Source organism: Cucumis sativus, chromosome 2, assembly GCF_000004075.3.
Source record: "Cucumis sativus cultivar 9930 chromosome 2, Cucumber_9930_V3, whole genome shotgun sequence".
NCBI lineage: Eukaryota > Viridiplantae > Streptophyta > Magnoliopsida > Cucurbitales > Cucurbitaceae > Cucumis > Cucumis sativus.
Window position 1 is genome coordinate 17,559,649 of NC_026656.2, and position 24,766 is coordinate 17,584,414.

General features: G+C 33.7%; 5 protein-coding genes across 7 annotated transcripts; 3 read left to right on the forward strand and 2 right to left on the reverse strand.

Moving 5' to 3' along the window:
* Positions 1-742: 742 nt before the first annotated feature.
* Positions 743-1,318, forward strand: LOC105434748 (LOB domain-containing protein 22). The gene has a single exon (XM_011651876.1). The coding sequence runs from the start codon at positions 743-745 to the stop codon at positions 1,316-1,318; it is 576 nt and encodes a 191-aa protein (XP_011650178.1).
* LOC101218224 (zinc transporter 4, chloroplastic) lies at positions 1,037-8,157 on the forward strand. Of its 2 annotated transcripts, XM_031881273.1 has the most exons (5): positions 1,037-1,202; positions 1,506-1,611; positions 4,950-5,007; positions 5,224-5,948; positions 7,368-8,153. In XM_031881273.1, exons 3-5 carry the CDS (start codon positions 4,962-4,964, stop codon positions 7,821-7,823), a joined length of 1,227 nt encoding a protein of 408 aa, XP_031737133.1. In that variant the 5' UTR covers positions 1,037-1,202; positions 1,506-1,611; positions 4,950-4,961; the 3' UTR covers positions 7,824-8,153. The 2 variants fall into 2 exon arrangements, with proteins under 2 accessions (XP_031737133.1, XP_004142927.1); XM_004142879.3 differs by lacking the exons at positions 1,037-1,202; positions 1,506-1,611 and adding an exon at positions 4,547-4,876 and having other exon boundaries at positions 7,368-8,157.
* Positions 8,158-11,410: 3,253 nt separating this feature from the next.
* LOC101217746 (glycine dehydrogenase (decarboxylating), mitochondrial) lies at positions 11,411-17,123 on the forward strand. Its single transcript, XM_004142877.3, has 15 exons — positions 11,411-12,914; positions 13,019-13,264; positions 13,341-13,418; positions 13,499-13,599; positions 13,676-13,871; positions 13,982-14,107; positions 14,918-15,103; positions 15,206-15,319; positions 15,488-15,640; positions 15,739-15,927; positions 16,062-16,139; positions 16,211-16,336; positions 16,429-16,527; positions 16,618-16,735; positions 16,826-17,123. The coding sequence occupies exons 1-15, from the start codon at positions 11,679-11,681 to the stop codon at positions 16,918-16,920; spliced, it is 3,141 nt and encodes a 1,046-aa protein (XP_004142925.1). The 5' UTR covers positions 11,411-11,678; the 3' UTR covers positions 16,921-17,123.
* Positions 17,124-17,171: 48 nt separating this feature from the next.
* Positions 17,172-19,753, reverse strand: LOC101217985. 2 transcript variants are annotated; one of them, XM_004142878.3, is made up of 6 exons: positions 19,399-19,753; positions 18,899-18,969; positions 18,780-18,829; positions 18,162-18,668; positions 17,971-18,061; positions 17,172-17,510 (listed from the first exon to the last, which is right to left on the reverse strand). In XM_004142878.3, exons 1-6 carry the CDS (start codon positions 19,538-19,540, stop codon positions 17,424-17,426), a joined length of 948 nt encoding a protein of 315 aa, XP_004142926.1. In that variant the 5' UTR covers positions 19,541-19,753; the 3' UTR covers positions 17,172-17,423. The 2 variants fall into 2 exon arrangements, with proteins under 2 accessions (XP_004142926.1, XP_011649532.1); XM_011651230.2 differs by having other exon boundaries at positions 18,899-18,976; positions 19,399-19,548.
* Positions 19,754-20,402: 649 nt separating this feature from the next.
* On the reverse strand, positions 20,403-23,556 carry LOC101217513 (calcineurin B-like protein 10). Its single transcript, XM_004142876.3, has 9 exons — positions 23,213-23,556; positions 22,954-23,125; positions 22,723-22,805; positions 22,196-22,255; positions 21,459-21,567; positions 21,324-21,376; positions 21,106-21,186; positions 20,922-21,034; positions 20,403-20,804 (listed from the first exon to the last, which is right to left on the reverse strand). The coding sequence occupies exons 1-9, from the start codon at positions 23,222-23,224 to the stop codon at positions 20,750-20,752; spliced, it is 738 nt and encodes a 245-aa protein (XP_004142924.1). The 5' UTR covers positions 23,225-23,556; the 3' UTR covers positions 20,403-20,749.
* Positions 23,557-24,766: the final 1,210 nt, after the last annotated feature.

Sequence of the window (24,766 nt, forward strand, 5' to 3'; positions counted from 1 at the left end):
TGTTAAAAGCAATTAGAGAAAATCATTGAGATAACCTAACATGTTAAGTTTGTTACATTGATACAAAAGGTAATGCAAAAAAGTTGCAACTTTTATCATCCAATACATACTTACATTATATTGCCAACTAAGTCATTTCATAGAATAGGCAAAATTATTGCTCACAAACACTCATCACCCCAACCCACAAAATTGTGACTACAAAATGTCTATGCAAACACATTTATAAGAAAACCTTACTTCTTTTTTTTAATTATATCAACTTTTAACTTTAGCTTGAATTTATTATTATTTTATACTATTTATGTGTATCAATTAATCCTTTAATGATATGTATCATTTAAGTGTGCTCTAATGTTGTATATGAAAAAAATGTTTTTCAAAAATACATTATGTAATTTTACCACTTCCTTAGATCGGTTAATTTATTTGATAAATCTTTATATACACATAATTTTGTTTAAAAGATAAAACGATCAAATATTTGTTATATTATAATCGAATATATTATGGACTCACAATTAATAGCATTTTTTTCTAAATAAATTGTTTTTGGAAAATAGAAAATTAAAATTTAACCTAATTGTTTTATTATATATTATTTTAAAGTTAAGAAGCGGAAAATATTTTAAAAAATACCTAATAAGTTGCGATCGCAAAGGAAAAAATCCACTAAGGAAAGTGGTTCAGTTACGTTCTTTCTCTCCTTCTCAGTTTTTTCTTCTCCGACTTTTCATCTGCCATGAATATTCTACAAGATTGCACCGAAACCGTCGCCGACGGAGCCGAAGTCATGGACATCAATTTCCCAACAACCACTCAGGCGCCTGCTTGTGCTGCCTGCAAATTCCATAGAAGAAAATGCTCTGTCGAATGTCCCTTGGCTCCCTATTTTCCTGCTAATCGTCTTCAAGATTTCGAAAACGTACGCAAATTGTTCGGCGTAAAAAACGTCCTCAAAACCCTAGCCGGTTTGGATTCTTATAACAGATTTAAAGCGGCGGAGTGTATGATTTTTGAAGCCAATTGTCGCGCCCTTGATCTCGTCGGTGGTTGTTGCCAAATCATCCCTAGATTGCAGAATGAAATTGCACTTCTAGAGGCTCAGCATCGTCACATTCTCCGTCAGCTCCAAATCTCCCGACAGACGGCGGCGGCTATTTCGCAACTAGGTGCGATTCCTTCGGAATTCGATTCTGATTGTAAGCACGGACTAACTCCTCTTTTGCTTGATTGCGATTATTCTGAAGATTGGATACGAAAAGAACATTGCGACATGAATAATGAAGCTTCTTTTTCCAAAGCCCTAACTAATTAGGGCATTCTTAGTTTTAGATTATAATGTTTCTTTCTTCTTTAGTTTCGATCTTGAAACACAGATAAGATTATGATTTCAATACGTTGCAAACAAAAAAATCTTTAACTTATTTACTTTTGATTTTCTATACTGATTTGTTCATGTTTGGTATGTGTGTTATTATTATTATTCTTTTTATGAAAAACAGAACAAAGAACTACACAATTACGATCATAGAAAATCATACGAAATGAGGAGCAACAAAGACGGAAAGACTCACGCTCTCCACTACTACTACAACTCTATACCTAAAGGTGCATATATGAATATTATTACTATATCATCTATAAACAATTGTTATCCTCCTTGTAGTCTGATGCTTTTCTGATCAAATCATACGTTCGTATAACTCCGTCATTTACTCTCTCCCTCTCTCTCTTTTTTATTTCAATTTCAAAATCTTCCATTAAACCTTCTTCGTATGAATAAAGAAATCATGTGATACTTGCAAAGAAATTTTTTGTCTTTGTTACCATAACTCCAAGACCCACGTACCATCCGATGCTTTGAATCTCCAGACAAGGCCCCCACTTACTTCTTTCCGAAATTCTTGTTCGTAGTTATTTCCTATATGAACAAATTCTATTTGGTAGTAGCTGAGTCCAACTCCAAAGTACAAAAACTTTTAATTCGAAAACATAAATGTTTCTTCATTGTTTTCTCTTAATGCAACATTCTACTAAGATTTATCAATGAGAATATAAAGAGTAGAATATGTAACCCACTATTAAATGTGACCCATTACAAAAGAAGAGTACCCCACGAGATTTAAGTGGGTCACGATGAAACTAAATCAATAGGTCAATTTGCTAGTTCTTGTTTGCTACACTTTAAATTAAACAAAATAATGCCAATTTAATACTATGTACTCAATAATAATAATAAAAAAAAAAAAAAACTTGTAGAATTAGATTATTGTATGATCTATTTGGTAATTATTTTATTTTTTATTTTTAAAATTTAATATGTTTTATCCTTTTTTTTTTCCCCTTCCATATCTAATTTATGAGGTTTTTTGTTATCTAATTTTTAATACGAGGTTTTTTTTTAAAAAATAAAGAAACAAACCATCTATTTACCCTATAAGATAAATTTCTTTTTAAGATTTTTTATTTATTTTTGACCATTCTCCTTTTTAGATTTTAAAATTCAAGTTAAAATTAGAAAATTAGAAAGAACAAAACATTTTAGGAAGAAATTTCATAACTTAAAATTTAAATAAAGATTCAATTTGTAGTTAATGAAAAAATATTAAAGATTCGTTTATTGCTAAATATGTAATAAAACTATGAAAAAATTTAAAAATAGAGAATTTGTAAACTATTTACGGCTCAAAAGTTCAAAATATTAATTTCTTTTTTAATACTTTCTATTTTCTTCTATGTAAATTTCTTTAAAGCTATCCTATAAATAATAGAGAGAAAACCATATAATATCATACGCGGCAGAATACTTTAATGATTTAATTAAGGAAACCATATAATATCATACGCGGCAGAATACTTTATATGCTTTTTTTCCTTTTTTTCTTCTTGTATTTAAGAAAATTATATTAATAATTTACCTTTAGATTCATAGATTTAATCAAAATATTATACTTATGGAAAAAGAAAAAACAATTTTTATTGTCTCATTATTATGTATCTTAAAACAAATGGTAACCGTTACACTTGTATTATTAATAAAATAAAAACAACAATAATAAAATGTTCAATTCCATATACTCGTAAATCTAAAAGGATCGATGTGGATGATAAATATTCGTGATTTTTGTTTTTCAATCTTAGTTAATCTCAACTTATGAACTAAGTTAATAATATTTAGATTTAATTGAAGGGAGTGACGAAGTTTTATAAGTTATTTGAAAATTTTAATTGAATGTACATTGAAACCTACATGTCACCAACCCTATATTGTTTGTATTTCGTACATTAATGTGACATTGACTTTTCTTTTTAATGGATTTATAGTTTTCTTTTTCCAACTAAAACAAAGGTTGGGTACGTAACACATTACCCAAATTTCTACTCAAAAAGAGAGATGAAATTGTTTGAAAGTCTCAGTTTTATTCGTTTGGACAATTTATTTACCAAGTAAATAATTTTGATTCTATAAGTTTTTAAACCTAATAATTATATTCTTAGACTTATTTAAATTATACGGTATGAATTATGAATGTTATTATCACGTTGTTATTTTATTAAATTAGATATATTATGTGATTTATTTAATTAAAACCAAGATTTCTAATTGAGATTTAGGGTTATGGTTCCAATATACCAATAAGCACTTGATCTTATATTCCATCAAGATAAATATTTCACTAAGGTTATTAAGTGTTTTGGTTGAGAGATACAATAATCATTTTATAGTCATCATTATAATTTGATATGTAACTTATTATTGACAATTTAGTATGAATGATCTTTTATTATATAGATTAAAAATATTTACGCAACATATACTAGTAACGTCTAATCTCCCTCTTTCAATTAATAAAATCATTTTTTTTTATTAAAATAACTCTCTAAAAATTAACACAAACACCTAGACCATCAAATAGTATTAGAAACCTTAACTCTAAATCAAATTTCACTAATCCATCACTCAACATTCTTTTAAATTGTCAAATATGATAACATTTTTATCATTAAGAAATATTTATTACTAACCAACGTTACCGTCAATAGACTCATATCATCAAATTTGTCTATCACTTGCTAAGTTTATAAATATTTTAGCCTCCATGGCTACTATTTTAAGTTGGGTAGCTAGTACTTTACCTTTAGGTATAAATGTCCTATAAATGTCCTTTTTTTTAAAGTAATAAATGGTTTGAAACTACAATATTTATAACTCTCTCGTCATATGGGTGAAAAAATTGTTACTTTCCTTTGTTTTACTCAAATTGAAATTCTATTGGCACAATACCTAATGCAATAAACCAAATTCAAGAAAAACACACTAGTTTCGTGTCGTATATTCAATATATTAGGTAACTTAGTTTGAAACATTAATTTAAATTAAAAGTAGGATACATTTATTCCTAAATTTATAGGGAATTCATTATAATAAACCCAAAAGGACTTTTTATTTATTTATTTATAATTATTTTGAAATGGGAAGGGCAAAGGAGGAATAGAAATTAGGAATTTAAAAGAAGGGCATAATGAGTGTCGACACTATCGCCCTCATTCTGATGCAAAAAGTCATAACTGTTAGCTTATTCCTCTGTTTTTCCCCTTCCTTTCTTTCCATTATGTCGACACTCTCCTTCTTCTTCTCCTTCTTCTTCTTCCCCACTCCCGTCTTCTTCCCTCTCTCTCTCTCTCTATCTTCACTTTTTCTTGCTTTTTTAATACCCAAAATAACCCCCCATCTTCTCTCCACTGCTTCTCCGATTCCATTACAGGCAGCAGCTTCCTCTTTTCGAAGATCCCTGACTTGGGTTCTTCGAATCTCTAATTGGGTTTTAATTCCCCACTCTTCCTTACTTCGTCTCTCATGTTCTTCTTTGAGGTTCGTTGGGTTACAACCCCTTTTTCTCTTTTGTTTCTTTCTTCATTTCTCTCAATTTTCTTTTCTTTTTCAGGATTTGTTGCAGATGCTCTGTATTCGAGGTTTTCAGGATAAAACTCGACTTCTTTCTGGTAATTTCATTTTCCCTCTTTATTAATTTGTTGAATTGAACTGGGCCAATTCTGGAATTTTGTGGGTTGTTGCTTGATTCTGGTAATCGTTTGGTTTGTTGATTGATTGTGATTTCTGGGCTTTAATTGTGTTGGGTTTATTTGAGAAATTCTGTGGATGAATGAGATTTCTAATCTGGATACTTTCTTGTTTTTTCTAATTGATGATTGAAACAGAGTCTTTTATACGGACCGTATCTGAATCCATGGCCAATTCTGCTTGTGGGGTTTCGGAGTTAGAACTCTGTAGAAACGATTCGGCTGCGCTTCATTTTAAATTAATCGCCATCGCGTCAATTTTAACAGCCGGAGTCATCGGGATCGCTCTTCCGTTGTTTGGTAAACAGCGTCGGTTTCTCAAAACAGACGGCAACCTATTCGTGGCGGCAAAGGCGTTTGCCGCTGGTGTGATTCTAGCCACCGCCTTCGTCCATATGCTTCCGGATGGATCGAAAGCTCTCTCGGATCCGTGCTTGCCGGAATTTCCATGGTCGAAATTCCCCTTCTCTGGGTTCTTCGCGATGATGGCGTCGCTCTTGACGCTGCTCGTGGACTTCGTCGGAACTCAGTACTACGAGCGGAAACAGGGAATAATTCGGTCGAAAGAGGAGGCGAATCGAGTCGGGTCATTGATGGATACCGGGTTGGAATCCGGCATTGTTCCGGCTGGAGATTTGAACGTGAAAGTGTTTGGGGAAGAGGAGGGCGGCGGGATGCACATCGTGGGAATGCACGCCCACGCCGCCCACCACCGGCACAATCATCCACAAGGGAAGGAGGCATGTGACGGGCACATGGGAGTTCATGATCATGGGCATGGACATGCCCATGGACACGGCCATTCTCATGGGCTGGACGGAGATGATGACGAAAGCGGTGTGCGACATGTCGTTGTTTCCCAGGTAACTTTCTTTTCCTATTTCGAGTTTCTGCCCTCCACGTGTCAATGTCGCTTAAATTTCTGACTGTCGTTTCTTCCTTTTCCCTTTCTTGCCCTTACGAGGACGGTAATTTCTTTAAGTCCAAGTCAACCATCCTAATTTGTTTCCAAATTCTAGTAACTCAAATCATCAGTTCTTTTTCTTCTTTTCGAACTAAATTAATTACAACTTTAATTAGGAGAGCATTTTTGTATTCTATATCAATAGCTACCAATCTTACTCTAAGAAAGATATCAATGTTTGTTAGTGATAACATTTGAAATTTTGCTATTAACTTTTTAATAAATTTTTTAAAATTAGTTCATAGAAAATTCTCAATATTTCACCTCTAAAATTTTAATTGTGAATCTAAGTAGGATCATGCTATTTTATTTTTTTTTTATAAGAAATGAAATAATATATATTCATTAGATTTGAAATTGTTTTTTAAAATGCAATTCTAAATCTCAATTTATATGGTAAATTTCATAAGAATTAAGTTGATTTATTGGAAATCTAAATTGAAAATTAGTTTATCAATAGCCTTTTTGATTATTTTTTGGACTCTTACATAATTAGAATGGATAACAATTCTTTATTATTAAAATAATTATTAAGTATATTTTTAAAAAATTGCTTTTGATCGTTGATAGATTTAGATTACAGTTTTTTAAAATATGGTTGTATAGTTAATTATTTTGAATTGCAATTATTTCGTATTTTTCTACCAACAATTTTTATTGTGCACAGATCTTTTTAAATTAAAAATTTACATTATTTAAATAAAAAATTCACAGATCTAATAAAAGTGAATAAAAAATTGTAAGTTTCAGTATACATAAAATTAAAATTAATTATGTCTAGAGTTTAATTAATTCATACAATGTAGTAGGCACATTTAAAAATCAAGATACAAAATAGGCACACAGCTCGAGGTTTTGAGTACAAAAGTGACCACTAATATCTATTAAACATTTTTCCTTTCGCAAGTTCTAATTGCATTATCTTAGAATTACTTTAGGGTGTATTAGACATTTTCAGATCTACTACTTTAAGGGTGTTTTTTTACAGTTAATGGCCTTTAAAACTTAGATTAATTTGATCTAAACTTGAGGAAATTACAAATGAGAGGATGTGATGGGAGAGTGGAGTTGTAAATTATTGTTATTATTATTTTATTTGAGTCAAATTTTAAAGGAAAAAAATATAGATGTAGGGTCCATTTGATGGTATTGTATATGATTTACAATGTACAAAGATGACAAATTTTGAGAAGAAACAACCAAATCAGTTGACAAGACGATAACAAAAACATAATATTCCATATATACAATGAAGATATGTTATCATTTTTATAGTTTGAAGAATTAATCCCAATATATTATGTAATTATTTGGGCAGATTTTGGAGCTTGGAATAGTGTCACATTCAGTGATAATTGGGCTATCTCTTGGAGTGTCCCACAGCCCATGCACCATTAGACCCTTAATTGCAGCCCTTTCCTTCCACCAGTTCTTTGAAGGCTTTGCCCTTGGTGGCTGCATTTCCCAGGCTCAATTCAACACACTCTCTACCTCCCTCATGGCTGTCTTCTTTGCCATCACCACACCCCTCGGGATCGCTGTTGGCGCTGCCGTTGCCTCCACCTATAACCCCAACAGCACGGGGGCGTTGGTTGCTGAAGGCATTTTGGACTCTCTATCAGCTGGAATTCTGGTGTACATGGCTCTTGTTGATTTGATTGCGGCTGACTTTCTTAGCAAGAGAATGAGCTGCAATTTTAGACTCCAACTTGTTTCGTATTGTACTCTCTTTCTCGGCGCTGGGTTGATGTCTTCGCTCGCACTCTGGGCTTGACCTAAAATTCATTTAGTTTACAAATTGCTTTTGGTTGATTTATTTATTTCTTTTTGAAGTTGTGTTAGAGGGAAAAGGTAAGAGGGTAGGGATAATGGTTTTCAGAAGGGTTTGGAATGACCCAATGCATTAGATTAGATTAGATTATGTATACTTAAGATCTCTTGTGTACTTACACCAAAAAGGAAAAAAAAATGCCTCAACCAAGAAAAAGAAAAAAAATATTGATTTTAATTTTCCTTTTAACAACCATCAAGTTAGTTTTATTGCTATGTAATACTAGTTTCATATTTGGGCATTGAATGCAGTTCAAAAGTAGTTGGTTCTTCATAAATATATGCAACTTTATGGCTGGCCTCAGTGGTCTTCAAAAGACGACTTGATGACATGGTATAACGTTGCCAACCAAATCAAATTGATGTATGAAAATATGGATAGAGAAATGAGTTCTTTACATCATTGTTACAATTATTTATGAACGTAACCACTCGTGGACCATAGAAGATCAACAATGGGAAATACTCATACAACAACTTCAAGGGGCCAACACAATGCAATTCCTCTCTACCTCTTCTAACAAAACGAAACTCACATAGTTGAAAAGCAAAAATTAAAGTAGCCTTACTGCTTCAGCACTATCACAAATGGGACAAGAAATATGTATACTCTTGAATCTATACTAAAATTATCATAATTTATACCTAAATGTCCAAATTTTCAAAAATGACTTTTTCCTATTGTTTTTATTTTAATCTCACTTCTTTAATTAAAATTTAATTAGCACAACAAACCATTAATAAAATTATAATTTTCATTGTAAAATAAATAAAACTTTAAATTGCGTAAATATAAATTAAAAAAATGTAACGACCTTAATCAAACATTTTTAAAAGTTTATAAACTAAAAAGGTACATCGTGGAGATTAAAAAGATTCTTTTCCATAAATATTATTTAGCCACCAAATAATTTTTTATTTAATAATAGAAAATAATTATTAGGTAAATAAATAGTTATAAAATTTCCAACAAGTTGTGTATAAAAATAAAATATATAAAAATGAGGAGTTTGTTTTTGCTTTTGGATGTGAAAGGGCACGTGAGGTGCAGTATTTTAATGGCTCATCATTGATTCTCTTTTATTTTTTATTTCTTCAACTCTTACTTTAAAATTTTTAATATATATATATATATATATATATATATATATGTAAATAATGTGTGCGACGAATTAAATAAAAATCAGAGCTACCAAACATTATAGGGAATATATCATTGCCAAATAAAGGAATATGAATACACTTTTTTTATAAAAATTGTTTGGTTTGTATTATGTGGATTCAAACTCATTTACGTCTTCAATTAATTTTTTCTATATTTATTCTCGTTTATTTGTGGATGTATACTCCATCACGATTTATATAAATCTCAAACTTAAACTTTTAAAGAAAATTTGTGGTAGTTACCATTAGGAGAATATTATATATCAAATATAACATATTCCTTTAAAGAAAATTGTTGTTATTTTCAAATTTTCAATGATTTATTTTAATTTGAAGTGTATCAAAAGTTATTGAATGCACACCGTTTAAAGGGTCTAAAAAATTATGAAACATATATTAAGTGTATCAAAGAGTATTAGTTGTATCAAATGTATGACAATAATGAAAACATTTGTGACATTTTACATTTTATATATGTGATTGAGTTTTGTTTATGTCATTTTTGCAAACAGTAAACGTGCGTGTTATGAACTTAATTATTATAACTTGTTTTGACTTTTTTGCAAGTGATTCATTTTTAAAACTCGAGACCAAATACATTTATTCTTTAAAATTTTAAGAATTAAAAAAGTACTTTTAACGTAGAGAAATTTGAATTATAACCTGATTTTTTTTATTGTCAAGAAAGAGATAAAAAGATTGAATTCCTTAATTTTTCTTTTACATATAAATGCATTATTAGAACTTTTAAGGTTGATGAAATATTAGGTTAAATGTATGAGTTTTGTTTGATGATATCGTACGGTTGTGTCTCTTCGATCTTTTTTTTGTGTTCATTGAGTTTCTAAATTTCAAATTTCTAATATATTAATGAATCATTGACATATTTGGCCTCTTTCAAAAGCTCTAAGTTAGGCACAAAATGGAAAGATCATCAAGTCTTTATATAGTTTGCATAAATTTCAATTTAAAATCTGAACACTTAAGCCAATTCTTAATTTCAAATATATGTGGATGATTGATTAGATAAGAAATTAAAAGTTATAAAACTCATTAAACATTTTTTAAATTTAGAAACCTTTTATATTACCTATTCTCTCCAAAGTTAGAAAGACCAAATAAGTATAAGACATTTATTCATCATTACATTTATTACTCATTTCATGAATTTTTATCTACGGTCTTATATGTTCAACTCCTCAAATTGAAAAATGCAAGGCTTTGTTGTTCTTGTTCTTGTTCATATATATCTTCATGGAAGATAAGGTTTTGCAAATAGTGGCTAAAAAAGAATATCCCATCTCATTTTGGACTCATTACAATATTTTTATTAAACAAATTCTACCAATTTTCAAACACAAACTTTCCCACCATTTAATTTAAATATATGTATTTATGTATGTACATAATCATAACTTTAAGATATAGTCCCCACACCCTCTTGCTTCAATTCCACCCATGAATTCTACTTCACTTCAAACCATTCAAACTTATTATCTTCTTCCTTTAATTAATAAACCCTTGATTTTTAATCTATTTCAATAGAGTAAGATTTAGTCTACCATACTTTATTGCTTTGTAGAAATGATAATGTTTTAAGGCCAACGAAAGAGAGCAAATGAAACTTAGTTCATGTGAATTGTATCAATCAAAGGACAGAATTTATTCGGTTTTAAAAACGAAAGAAATTATGAAATAAGAATATTAGGAAGGAATTAAATGTTGGCTATGTGAAAAGACAAATTTCTTTTATAAAAAATCATGAGTGAATGGTTCCCACATCTGAGCAAGATTATAATGGTTGTGAAGATGAACCAAAAGCATCTGAGTCAGCTCCAATTCATGTATTTGCACACAATGCTTTTGTTTGTATTTCTATGAGGTGGGATTTCAAGATGAGCCAATTGAGAAGGAGATTCTGCCAACAAAATCAAACTTTAGAAATTTTAAATTTAAAACACACCTTTTTTATTAAAAAAAGAAAAAAAGGAAAGAGAGATTTTTTACACCTACCCTAATTTAGAAATTATTTACTAAAATTCGTATTAGTTTCTAAAATTTATGGCTTAAGCTAGTGTTTATAAACTTAAGTTTTAAGCAGTAGAAGAGTCTTAATTAATATTTTTTGGTTGCAATATATAAAATATTGATAGCATTTTGATGAAAAATATAGATCCACTGAAACATAATCTCTTGTAGAATTCAATTTCTTCCATTCATTCATGAGCAAGATCCTATTTGGGAGTTGGTTGGCTGTGATTCCTTGTAATAGAAACTGGCCTTTGTCTTTTTCAAACCTAGTTGAGCCTTCACCCACCACTTACCTTCTCCACCATATCTCATCCTCTCATATTTTCATCTTCACCTTTTTTTTTTTTCTCATCTAAATACAAATAAATAAATACCTCACTCTTTCAACAAAAGGACCCAATTTTTTGTATTAATTTCCATATTCTCTTTTTCTAAGTTTCTGGAAAAGAGTGAACTTTTGCTATATTATCCTATTGCTCCCATGGTGTAATCTACAGCCATAGCCATTAAAAATATAAGCTTTTGAACAAAAGGGCATTCCCTCATTTTCATTTTCACCAATTCCCCATTTGGGTTCTCTTTTTTTCTTCCTTTTTTTCTCTCTATGGAGCGGGCACGGCGGTTGGCGGCCAACAAGTCTGCGTTGAGACGCCTTGTTTCTGCGTCCAACCACCACCGTCAAATCGACCCTCCCTTTTTCAATTCTTCCCCTGTTTCATTTACTCCTTCTAGGTATGTTTCGTCACTTTCTAATTCGTTCTTGTTTAGAAGTGTAAGATCCGATTCATTTCTTCATCGGAATGGAATCGGAATTGGGTCTCGTTCGATTTCCGTTGAGGCTTTGAAACCTAGCGATACTTTTCCCCGCCGTCATAACTCTGCGACACCTGAAGAACAGAGCAAAATGGCAGAGGTTTGTGGATTTGATAGCCTCGATTCGCTTGTTGATGCCACTGTTCCTAAATCGATTAGGCTTCAATCGATGAAATTCTCTAAGTTTGATGAAGGGTTAACGGAGAGCCAAATGATTGAACACATGCAGAATTTGGCTGCTAAGAACAAGATTTTCAAATCTTATATTGGGATGGGGTATTATAATACCTTTGTTCCTCCTGTAATTTTGAGGAACATTATGGAGAATCCTGCTTGGTATACTCAGTATACTCCATATCAAGCTGAGATTTCACAAGGTCGTCTTGAATCTTTGCTTAATTATCAAACTTTAATCACAGATCTTACTGGTCTCCCTATGTCCAATGCTTCATTGCTTGATGAAGGAACTGCAGCTGCTGAAGCCATGGCAATGTGTAATAATATACTTAAGGGGAAGAAGAAAACGTTTGTTATTTCAAATAATTGCCACCCGCAAACTATTGATATTTGTGTTACTCGTGCGGCGGGTTTCGATCTTAAAGTAGTGACTGCCGATCTTAAGGATATTGATTATAAATCAGGTGATGTTTGTGGTGTTCTTGTTCAATATCCTGGCACTGAAGGTGAGGTGTTGGACTATGGGGAGTTTATTAAGAATGCTCATGCTAATGGGGTTAAGGTTGTGATGGCGACCGATCTTTTGGCATTGACGGCGTTGAAGCCACCGGGTGAACTGGGGGCTGATATTGTCGTTGGATCTGCACAGAGGTTTGGTGTTCCAATGGGGTATGGAGGTCCTCATGCTGCTTTTTTGGCCACCTCTCAAGAATATAAGAGGATGATGCCAGGAAGAATCATTGGTGTCAGTGTCGATTCGTCAGGTAAACCTGCCCTGCGTATGGCGATGCAGACGAGAGAGCAACATATTAGGAGGGACAAGGCTACCAGCAACATTTGTACTGCTCAGGTATTATGATTATATTTCATAGGATGATTTTGTGATGCGTAGATTAGTTAAAACAAATGTATTATTGAGTTGGTTTGGCTTTGAATATGTGCTCGTTTCTTTAGGCGTTGCTGGCGAACATGGCTGCCATGTACGCTGTGTATCACGGGCCAAAGGGTCTCAAGGCAATTGCAGATAGAGTTCATGGCCTTGCCGGCGTTTTTGCTGCTGGACTGAAGAAACTAGGCACAGCAGAAGTCCAAGGTCTCCCCTTTTTCGACACTGTAAAGGTTAAGGTTGCTGATGCACATGCAATTGCAGATGCTGCTTACAAGAGTGGTATCAACCTGCGAATTGTCGACAAGCAGACGGTAGCCAAAAATTCTATATTTTGCAAATCGAATATTTCACCGTTGTGTGATTAACTGTCAATGAATTTCCTTCCAGCTAACTGCTGCTTTCGATGAAACAACAACCTTAGAAGATGTTGATGATCTTTTTTCAGTTTTCTCTGGTGGAAAGCCAGTAAGTAATAGATATGTGATGATGGTCGTCTTTCTGTTGGTCTCATTTTTCATGTCTGACAGTATCTTGTTGTTGTATAGGTTCCATTTACTGCCGCATCTCTTGCTCCCGAGGTCAAGAGTCCAATTCCTTCAGGGCTAGTAAGGGAAAGCCCATACTTAACCCATCCGATCTTCAACACGTATGCATTCTAAACTGATGTAACTAAAACTATGGGAAGTTTAATTCCATGACTAATATGTTCTGCTTTGCATCAGTTACCATACAGAGCATGAATTGCTGAGGTACCTCCAGAAACTGCAATCAAAGGACCTTTCGCTTTGCCACAGTATGATTCCATTGGGGTCTTGCACAATGAAGCTAAACGCAACAACAGAAATGATGCCCGTAACGTGGCCTGCTTTCACAAACCTTCACCCTTTTGCTCCAGTTGAGCAGTCTCAGGGGTATCAGGTAAGTTGGCCTTTACATTTTTGTTCTGGTGTGAGAACAATGGCCCAAAAGGGTCAGTTGGAACGAACATCATGTTATTTTGTCAAACGTCGAACTGTTTGATTGTGTAGGAGATGTTCGATGATTTAGGAGACTTGTTATGTTCAATAACTGGATTTGATTCATTCTCATTGCAACCAAATGCTGGTGCGGCTGGAGAATATGCTGGCCTCATGGTTATCCGTGCTTACCATATGGTACGTTCTTTCCTCCAATTATCGGATTTTTTTTTATTTGCAATTTTTTAAAATTATGTTTAGTAATAAAATATTTGCATTATGTTATTAAGTTAAGGGGTTACCTAAATTTAATTAGTACGAATATATATTTTTTAAAAAAATGAATGGGTGATGGGATTTTAAGAAAAAATTGAGAATTTAGAAGTCATTGATATATATGGTAAGCTTTTTGAAGAAAAGTTAGTTTAAGCTAAGTTTAGAAAATATGTATAAAATAAATTAATTTAAGCTAAGTTTTTTATTTTATTACAAAATGAAAAAAATATTTAAATATTGCTTGGAACTATAATTATAAACTCAAAAGAGATGGAGAATTATGGGTACCCAACTTTATATTATATAAAATCAGTAAGGGTTTTGAAAATTGAAAGTCAACCTTAAATCAAATAACAGTGTGATGAGCTCAAGCCTCAAATTCTATTTTTGGAATATTTTCTAAACGCTATGTGCTAAAATTGATCGTTTCAAAATTTCAAGAATGAAATTTATTTTACTCGGAAAAATAAAATAAAAGAAAATTGATCACAACATGTGAAGTTAAAATTTAAATTTTACAAAAATGGCATGTGCTGACCACAAGAATGAGTATTCTACACTACGACGGTGAGGATACGGAATAGAGATGCCCACTTTCACATTTTCTTCACAACAAAACTCATGTTCCAAAAGATGGAGCTGAACTAGCATATTTTGATTTTTTTTTAAAAAAAATAAATAAAGAAGGTTAGTTTTCAAAGTTTGTAATTGATTTAACTCAAAATTTCACAGGCAAGGGGAGACCACCACCGGGACGTGTGCATCATTCCACTCTCAGCACACGGGACGAACCCTGCGAGTGCAGCCATGTGTGGAATGAAGATTGTATCTGTTGGAACCGATTCGAAAGGAAACATCAACATTCCAGAGCTGAAGAAGGCTGCAGAAGCCAACAAGGAGAATCTCTCAGCACTCATGGTTAGATCAGATATAGCCTTCTTTGATAGTGGGAGAGAATTAGAACTATAGTAGCTTAAAACTTGATTGTTATATGAGTTTATTTCCTTGAAATGATGATAGGTTACGTATCCTTCCACTCATGGAGTGTATGAAGAAGGCATTGATGAGATCTGTAAGATAATTCATGAGAATGGAGGTCAAGTTTATATGGATGGAGCCAACATGAATGCTCAGGTAGGTGATATCGTCTCTCTCTTTCAAACTTTAAAACTCAAAGATACTATTGTACAATCTATATAACAAATCACGTTCAAGTGAAGTCTTACACTGTCCTTAGCAGATACTTGTTCATTTTGGTAGCATATAAACACAAACTTCACACTATAATTTTGGTGTCTTCAGGTGGGTCTTACAAGCCCTGGTTGGATTGGAGCTGATGTTTGCCATCTCAATCTCCACAAAACATTTTGCATTCCACATGGAGGAGGTGGCCCTGGCATGGGCCCTATTGGTGTCAAGAAGCACTTAGCACCATTTTTGCCTTCACATCCTGTGGTAAAAATGGATCTTACTTGAATATGATTGCTATATTTATTCCAAAAGACAATTTTGTAATAGATTTAATCTGGTATTTGTCAATTTGATTTCTGAAGGTACCAACTGGAGGCATTCCTGCTCCTGACAAAGCACAGCCTCTTGGCACCATTGCCGCTGCACCATGGGGGTCTGCTCTTATTCTCCCGATATCTTACACTTACATAGCCATGATGGGTTCTGAGGGTCTAACCAATGCGTCTAAGATTGCCATTCTGAACGCAAACTACATGGCCAAACGTTTAGAGGTTCCTAATTATTATGCTTGTTCCTTTCACCCTTTGGGTATCCATTATGCACGGTTCAGAATAGATGCCTGATTCTGCACTTTTCTTCTTTCTAATTCTCACTCTCATCTTTATATTTGCTTTGAAAACTGCAGAATCATTACCCTGTTCTCTTCCGTGGAGTCAATGGAACGGTTGCCCATGAATTCATCATTGACTTGAGAGGCTTCAAGGTAATTTCTTGCTCAAGAAGAATGTTGTTATGTCCAACTGTTGGTGCTCATATTTGTTGTATTTGTGGCAGCAAACTGCTGGAATAGAGCCTGAAGATGTTGCTAAACGTCTAATGGATTATGGTTTCCATGCACCTACCATGTCATGGCCTGTCCCCGGCACACTCATGATTGAACCCACAGAAAGTGAAAGCAAGGTACCCTTCACTTTCACATATGCTCTTGCTCGATCCCAATAACTTCTTTTTTCTTCACACCCTGCTAAAGTAAATATGAACACATTTCACAGGCGGAGTTGGATAGATTCTGTGACGCCCTTATTTCGATCAGAGAAGAAATCGCCCAGATTGAGAAAGGAAAAGCTGATATCAATAACAATGTCCTAAAGGTGAGGCCTCTTCACCAGAGTTTAACAACTTTATCATTTTTCACCGAATAGATCCTCACAAGAATTATCCTGGCCTACACATTAATGCAGGGTGCACCTCATCCACCATCTTTGCTAATGGGAGATGCATGGACAAAGCCATACTCTAGGGAATATGCAGCTTTTCCAGCTTCCTGGCTCAGGGCCTCCAAGTTCTGGCCATCGACAGGTACATACAAGTGACTTAGTTCAAACTGCCTGATTTGTGTTAACATTAACTTTAACTCTCTTATTGAATGAAATTTCGGGGTCGTTTCAGGACGTGTTGACAATGTGTATGGAGATCGCAACCTGATTTGCACCCTACAGCCAGCGAACCAGGTTGTTGAGGAAGCAGCAGCAGCCACTGCTTAGTTTCCTATTCACTTCAGCTTCCTGCAAAACTCTCAATGATATTATATCCTCTCTGTTTCACCCCTCTAGTTTCACTGTACATACGTTACCAATATTCATATTTGTCATTTTCACTTTCCTGATATGTTGAAAATTACAAGTTGCTGCAATATAACACTTGTTGCTGATCGCAACGTTATTGTAGTAATTGTTGCCTTCGCTCCTTTTTCTCTCTTCATGTTCTCTTTTCTTTAATATACAAATTCTTCATCTTAAAAAGCAAAATGTATTTCCATTAAGTTTACAAATTGAAACTGGAGTTTTCATTACAATGCAATTCTTATAAACGGAAGCCGTTCTCTACTAAAATTGCAGCACTCAAATGATTTGCTTTTCCCAAGCATCAGATTATAAGCAAAAATATTTGGAATCCATATAGTGCTTCGGGCAATTTGTTCCCAAGCGAAACTTGTGCTTCGAGGGACTTATTCTCATTTTGAAATAGTCTTGAGGGGTTGTCCATCTCAAGCTCCATACTTGGGGGCCTTCCAAAGCTTAAACGCCACCTCATGTATAAATCTGTCTGCTGGTATTACTAGGTTGCTACCATGCTGAAAAAGAAAGAATTCACTAATAAATGCCACACCGTCAAATCAAAGAGGTATCCTTTCAAGTACAGGCCAGGAAAGCCAGATTTGAAGAGTAGAAGCTTTACATTTTTAATCACATCAAGACATGAGGAACCCCGGGGTTAGGGAAGCAAGACATGAGCAATCATAGAAGTTCATATTCATTATGAGGATATACATATCATGCAAGCTACATAATAACGATGTAAGATGATTGAATCTCCATGTAATTCCAGCATTCAAGATGATAATACAACATAAACGATTGTAATATGTTAGAAGTAGAACTTTATCAAGACTAAGAGACCATCCTATTTATTTACGGCAGAAAAGCGTTAGTAATTTGAAGATCAACCAAGATTTTACAAATTTCCAAGGATAAATGCATGAAACAAATAAAAGAAAAGCGTGAAAGTAATAGGATAAAAGTATTGAACGTCACCTCTTTAAATTCCTTGAAAGAAAATGTTTCTGCTTTATCTTTGCGGGTTACTCCGTATTGCCACTGAGCAGCTAACATGGGTGAATGGTGCCTTGTCCATGACAGAACATTTTATGGTGCACGAAATATCAGACAGTGAAATTTTGGAGAGAAAAAAATCAATCCAAAGAAAACCATAAATTTTGGCTCACCGAATATCATTCCGCTGGACTTCCCCCATCATTGTGTAACTTTGACGAGGAAAGAGCACTGACAAATCAGAATTTTTCCCACAGTTGGAAGTCAAAACAGATAAGCTGTTTTCATCATCCTCAAAAACATCTCCATAGCTCATCAGAAGGGACAAGTGCAAACGGGAACCAATTTCTGACCCAGGTTGAGTCTTTTGCAATATATCACCAACCAAAGCATCAATATATTTCATTTCATCAGAAGCTGTTCTGTCCTTCTCACCATTAACTTTGTCACCAACCCCTATATGCACAAACAATAAATCAAACTCACTTGCATCCTGTATCTTCCCATCTTGAAAGCCAAGCCTCTTCAGCAATTCAGAGGCTAGAAAGTCAACCGGTGGCAACCCGAGATGGTTCATTTGCATCAACTCATCCAATCGCAACAAAGAGATGCCAAGTTCAGAGCCCAAAGATTGCACGACTGAATTATTTGTCAGTAATGCAGCTCTCATTCCCATGAACCTAAAGTAGCAAGCAACACAAAAGCCACCAGCCAATTTGTTCATAAACCAACCACAGAGATTTTATCCTACACGTGACATCAACTGAACAGATAACAGAAGGATAAACTACCTTTCAGGTATGGACTTTTTCTGACTGCTTCCTTCGCAACCGCCCCCATTCTGAGAAACCAAATATTATCTTTCGTTGTAAAATTAGTCCTTGGCACTCAAAGAGCAAAAAGATCATACCTTACTGACGTCTGAGTCGGATGCATCAAATAGAAGCTCAAGCTCTCGAATCATCCGCTTTTCCTCACTCTCTGCAATCTAAAACATCAAATAAATCCCAATACCATGTAGATATAAGGAAAAGTCAACAAAATTCTTAATGAGTTCAGATACGAATGATCTAACGAGTTCACTCAAGTTTTAGAGCCTGAGAATGCCTAATAACCATCATTCTCATTGAAATGACAACATAAGCCTGAGAAAACACGGAAGCCACTGAACAAAAGAAGAAAATATCATATTCAACCCAAATGATGGAATCAAGTAATTAGAATTGGGTCGTGAAACATATCGCCCCCAATCTTCAAAAACGAACTCCCGTCCCTAATGGGTGAATTAACCAACGGCAATCAAAATCCAGTATCGAATTCATTGAAAATGGCTTTTCGAGTAAAACTTTCTCAGGCACCAAGAAGCTAGAGAAAGAAAAGCATAAGCAAGGGAGAGGAGGGTGATAGAACCTGAAGGAGGAGCATTGGGAAGTGACAAAAACCCACAAGAAGCTAGGGATGCGAGAGCATGTAGATTGGAGTGAGAATGATCTAGAAAGCGAGCCAACCCATCACCGAAAACAGCCAGAGCTCGACTGGGCTTATCCGCCATTGCTGAAAATTAGAGCCGATTGGAACGGGCAGGGAAGAGATGATGAGTAGCTTAGAGAGAACGCGGAGGCTGTAATTGGAAAGTTGGATTTGGGGTCTGATGCCAAATAAAGATATATACACACAAATTATTCGGGTAAATCGCAAAAACCAACGATGGTTGCAATTATACAAACTTTCAAAATTTGACCCCTCAAAGGTGTAGGAACCTTTACATTTCTTAACTTCAATAATGGTATAAATTGTAACACGGTAACATTTATATAAGAATTCGATAGTTCAATTTTCTCATTTATAGAATTCTCAATTCAAAATTTGAGCTTAAAATTGTAATCGTATATTGCTTTAGTTATTGTTATTGTTAGGAAATGGTGGCAATAACATAAAGTATTATCTTTATTGCTAAAAGTTATAAGTTCAGTTTTCCTACTCTATTTATTATATTCTGTTGTCCCTATACCATACAATAGACATTCTTTTGTCCCTATACCATACATTTGTAGGTCCGATTCTTGTTCTCGATGCTTTTGAAAATGGTTTTTTAAAAAAAAATGCAGAAACAATAAGGTGAAATGGTTAAACCACTTTTATATGCAACAGTTACATGTGGACTTTTTCACCTTCATGGGAAAGCAGACAAATTTTGTTATGTTTTTCTTTTTTCTGGGGCAAAATATATTTGTCGTTAAATTAGATATTGGAATTTATAACGGGACAAAGATTAGAAATGATGTGCGAATCTGCTGACATAATCTTTTGAAGATGATTTTTTTTTTCAAAAGATAATTGGACAAGAGGATACTTAAGTACTTAAAAGTCAATCTAAACCAGATTCTTAGAAAACCGCTAGTTAAAACAAGAAAGAAGACAAAGTTGAAGTCAGAAATATATTGAAAGTGCAGATTCAATACATTGATAAGTAATTTCAGCTTCATGTTCCTGTTCTAGAAAATTAACCCACCCATACAAAAAAGAATAAAAGTGGTAGAGTGCTGGCTAGAACAAATACACAAAGCCAGGAAAATGTGACTAACTACTGTACAAATTACAATGCAGTCTTCCAATAGTTTGGATCCTCGAAGAATGCATGCTTCCTCATTTATAATCGACATTGGCCAGCCACATTTTGTAGCTTCTCATAAAGCTAATTCAACCGATTTCCATTCAACATTGCAAAAGTGGCTCCCTCGACATCAAGGTGATGAAATTTCTAATCTTCAACCTCAGTGTTGAAAACGAAACTAGGAAATACTGTCGTTATGTCTCTGTATGATTGGATGGCATTTAACAGAATATGATTAGGTTTCTTTCTTTTTATGATCATGAAAATAGTTGATAATCTGAGGATAATATGTTTTAGAGGTATAAGAGATGTTGCTTACTTTAAATAAGGAAGAGTCATATTTTTCAAGAGAGATGGATGTTTATTCACAAAAACCTTCCATTCTTCCTTGCTGATTCTTCCATCCTTATCGGTATCAGCATCAGCAAATGTCTGCAGGAACTACAGGATTAGAAACTTCGAAAAGCTCATAAAGAAATAAAGCAGCATGTTGCAATCCATGCCTTGTCGAGAATCGCTTCGAGAAGTTCATCCGGTAACCTCATGTCAGATTCCATTAAGATTGCAATAACCATTTGCTTAACCTGAATCCAGCAAAATTCTTCGTTAGTAGAAGCCCAAGTGTTTTCTCCAACATAAGAACTATCTTCTACCTTTGAAACCCGTCTTAAATAATCGTTGACCAATAATAATAAAGGATAACTATGCAAATAATACTCACTTCTTCACGTTCGATGAACCCAGTTTGCCTCAAATCATACAGCTTAAACACAACTACAAAAAGTTAAGCATAGGCAAAAGATCAATATATATACAAGATGATAGAAACCAAGCAGACATTTTCTTCTACACTTACAATCACGTTTCTCCTCCATAGGTGCATGGGGATGGAAGATGCTAAGAGCATGAACAAATTCATCAAACTCAATCACTCCATTTCTCTTTTCATCAAAAAGATCAAAAACCTAAGCACAAAGTAGTGAAATGTCAAGTGACAAAGTAAGAAAACTGTAATTTAGAGATCGGGAAAATGACATGGTTAATCTAATTGACCACTAAGAATCCTTTTGACCCATAAAACCTTTTTTTTTCGTCTTTTCATTTGGTGGATAGAAGAGAAATTTCTCAAAATTGTTTAAATATGTAGTGATTTTGTACGTTCAATTTACTATGTAAGGAGAGGAACGCAGGGAATTTGAATTTGAACCTAATCAAATAAGAAATTAAAATTTTTCTGAAAGTATTAGCATCACTGATTACACAGAAGTATCAATACTGTCATTAGAACTTCTATAGCATTATACATCTGTTCTTCAAACAGTAAATGAGAAAAAAATAAGGCATCAGTTACTAAGAACATTAAGGACACATTTTCTGGGATTGAATTAACTAAATGATAAGATCATTTTAACATAAAGTAGCCATATTCATACATTGCTTTGATCAAAAACATTGAAGCTACCAAATCAGGCAAGTTAGGGTTTGATTTCCATTTGGTATATCACTCTTGAATATGTGTCTTTTGCCCATGCCATTGCCAAAATAAACTTAATGATGAAAAGTGGCTTTCATAAATTGATTTTATTGCATTACCCGGTCCAGAAAGAGGTTCTCGCCATATGGACTTTTAAGAAGTGCCAACTGAAGCTCCTCCTACAGCATGAAGCCAGACATAATCAGAACCCAAGATGGTTGTTATTGTACGTGGCAACAAGTTCCCTATCCAAGAACATGGAACAGAAACACAATACAAATATTTGAACATACATAAATGACAATTAGAAAGCCCCATCACACTTGAACATACATAAATTTGAATTTGATTTTATGGGTTGAACTAGTGGTAAAAAAAAGAATGTGGCCTTGATAAAGAGCTTAGAATGCTCCCAATCCAAAATGTAATACCAAAGGAGTTTTCTTGACACTCAAACGTTAGTCCCGACAAGGTGCATGCAAATTAATATACACACACAAACTATTTGAGCTTCATTACATTTATATGATATGAAACAGAACTTTTAAGTGTGTGTGTGTGTGGGGTGGGGGTGGGGGAAGCTTCTCAAATAAGTCAAAGGAAACCACATAACAGAAGAAGAAACCAGAAACCTTATAGCCACTACCTTGTGAATCAATCCATCGTCAATAATCGAACTACTCAACTTCTTGAAAAGCTCATGCAACGCTTCCACTTCATTTATAGAAACTGCATCACACAGACAATAGCTAAAATTTAAAACCCCTTCAGTGTACGAACAATAAATCAGATTACTCCAGCAGTCTAGTTTCCTAAATAGGATAACAAAACAGAGAAGTAAAAACAAATCCTAATGCAACATCGAGAGAAACCTTACATCTAGTTTCACTAGCCAGTAGGGAAAGATCATCGTAGCGACGGAGACCCTTCTGACTCTCAGTAGAACAATCGAAGCACCTAGTCATCGCCAGAATCAAAGCCTCTACAACCGCAATTAGTGGTATAAATGCGGCACAGATCCGTTCACTCACCGTGAAAAAACTCGAGCTCTGTCCAACAACTCAATAAATTACAAAAGAAAGAAATGCAAGTTTTCAAATCTATCGATGAAATAGTTGAAAGCGTCGTGTATTTACCGATAAATCCATAACAGTCCGTTCTCAATCTTCAAAACAATTTACAAAAGCATGGCCACCATCATCTTCTCCCTCCATGTCCGGCTTCTGAAAACAGAGATCGAAGCGTAACTTTTCCCATCACTCTCAAACTACTTGTCATTATAGGTAAGGGGCTCAATCAGGACACGGATGTTCCACTTCTATGTTAAAGCGGTAAGGACGATTCTCATCATCCAGACTCGTGGGTTCGTCGTCGTAGATTAGATGCGATGCCAAAATGAATGCGACAGATAATTCTATTAAATGACCCACCGGAAAAACTAGGTAACCTAGTACGTATTCGTTTTGTTTGGGAAAAATGCTATTTCCTTCTACAATTTTGCTGTTTCTTACTATCAAATTCGACCTTTCTTAATCAATTCATATTTTTAAGCTTAAAACAAATGTATAATCCACATTAATCAACAAAAATGAAATGAGATGATATCTTAAAATTAAAATAAAGTTTAGATTGGACATGATATACCATGTATCTCTATCTAAATCGTTATCCCAAAATCATAATGGACTTAGAAGATGATGGATTAAAATGGGGCTATGATGGATCACGATCGACACATATCTCTATCTAAAGGACCATCTAAGATAAAGTAATCAACCCCTGGACGAAAATGATATGTCAAGTCATCTACCCTTGTAAGTATATAGTTTATTGGTATCATATTCATTTATTTGTTAAAATAAACATTATTAAGTTAGGTTATAGAATTTCAAACGTCGTTGAAAAAAGATATTCATAAACTAATGATAAAAGCTTAGACATTCGAGTGTGATTATTACTTATTTTAAAAATAAAGCTTGTTTGGTCGGGTCATGTTGAATGTCCTCGATTGAAAGTGGCCCTCCCTTTTTCCTTTCTTTTTTCAAAACTTGGTGTTTAATCAACTATACTAAAAAAATGTGGTATGTTGCTGTGTGTTTGGACTATTTGGGGGGAAGTGTTTTTAAAAAGTAGTTTATCTCTAAAACACTTTATGCCAAAAGTACTTTTATTAATAGTTTTAAGGCCACGAGCTTGTCTTTTTCTTTTATTTTATCCTTATCTATTTGAATTTTAACAGTATATGGACAATGAAAAATCGCAATCAATTTTAAGAATGGATAAATTTGATGTTGGTTCAATTAACTTATTTCACTAAACTTTAATTTAAGTTGCACTTACATGCTTTGTATTTTAAATTAAAACAGAAGGAAAACAAGACCACTCTTTTTACTTTTATAATTATAGTGTTTAATCGCTTTCTGCCTCGTATTAATTGTATGTTTAAATTAATTGGTTAAAATATTGTTATGGTTCTTTCATTTCAAGTTACAATCAATAAATCTTAAATTTAATTATTTGAAGTTGATTTTGTTTATAAATAAATTAAATAATAAGCATAGTTTTGTTAAATAAAGCACGCTCGTAAATATAATATAGTAAACAAAGTTATTTTATAATAAAGAACTTCAATATCTTACTAAAATAATAAACTAATAATGATATTAATCTAAACTTTGAATTTTCACAAA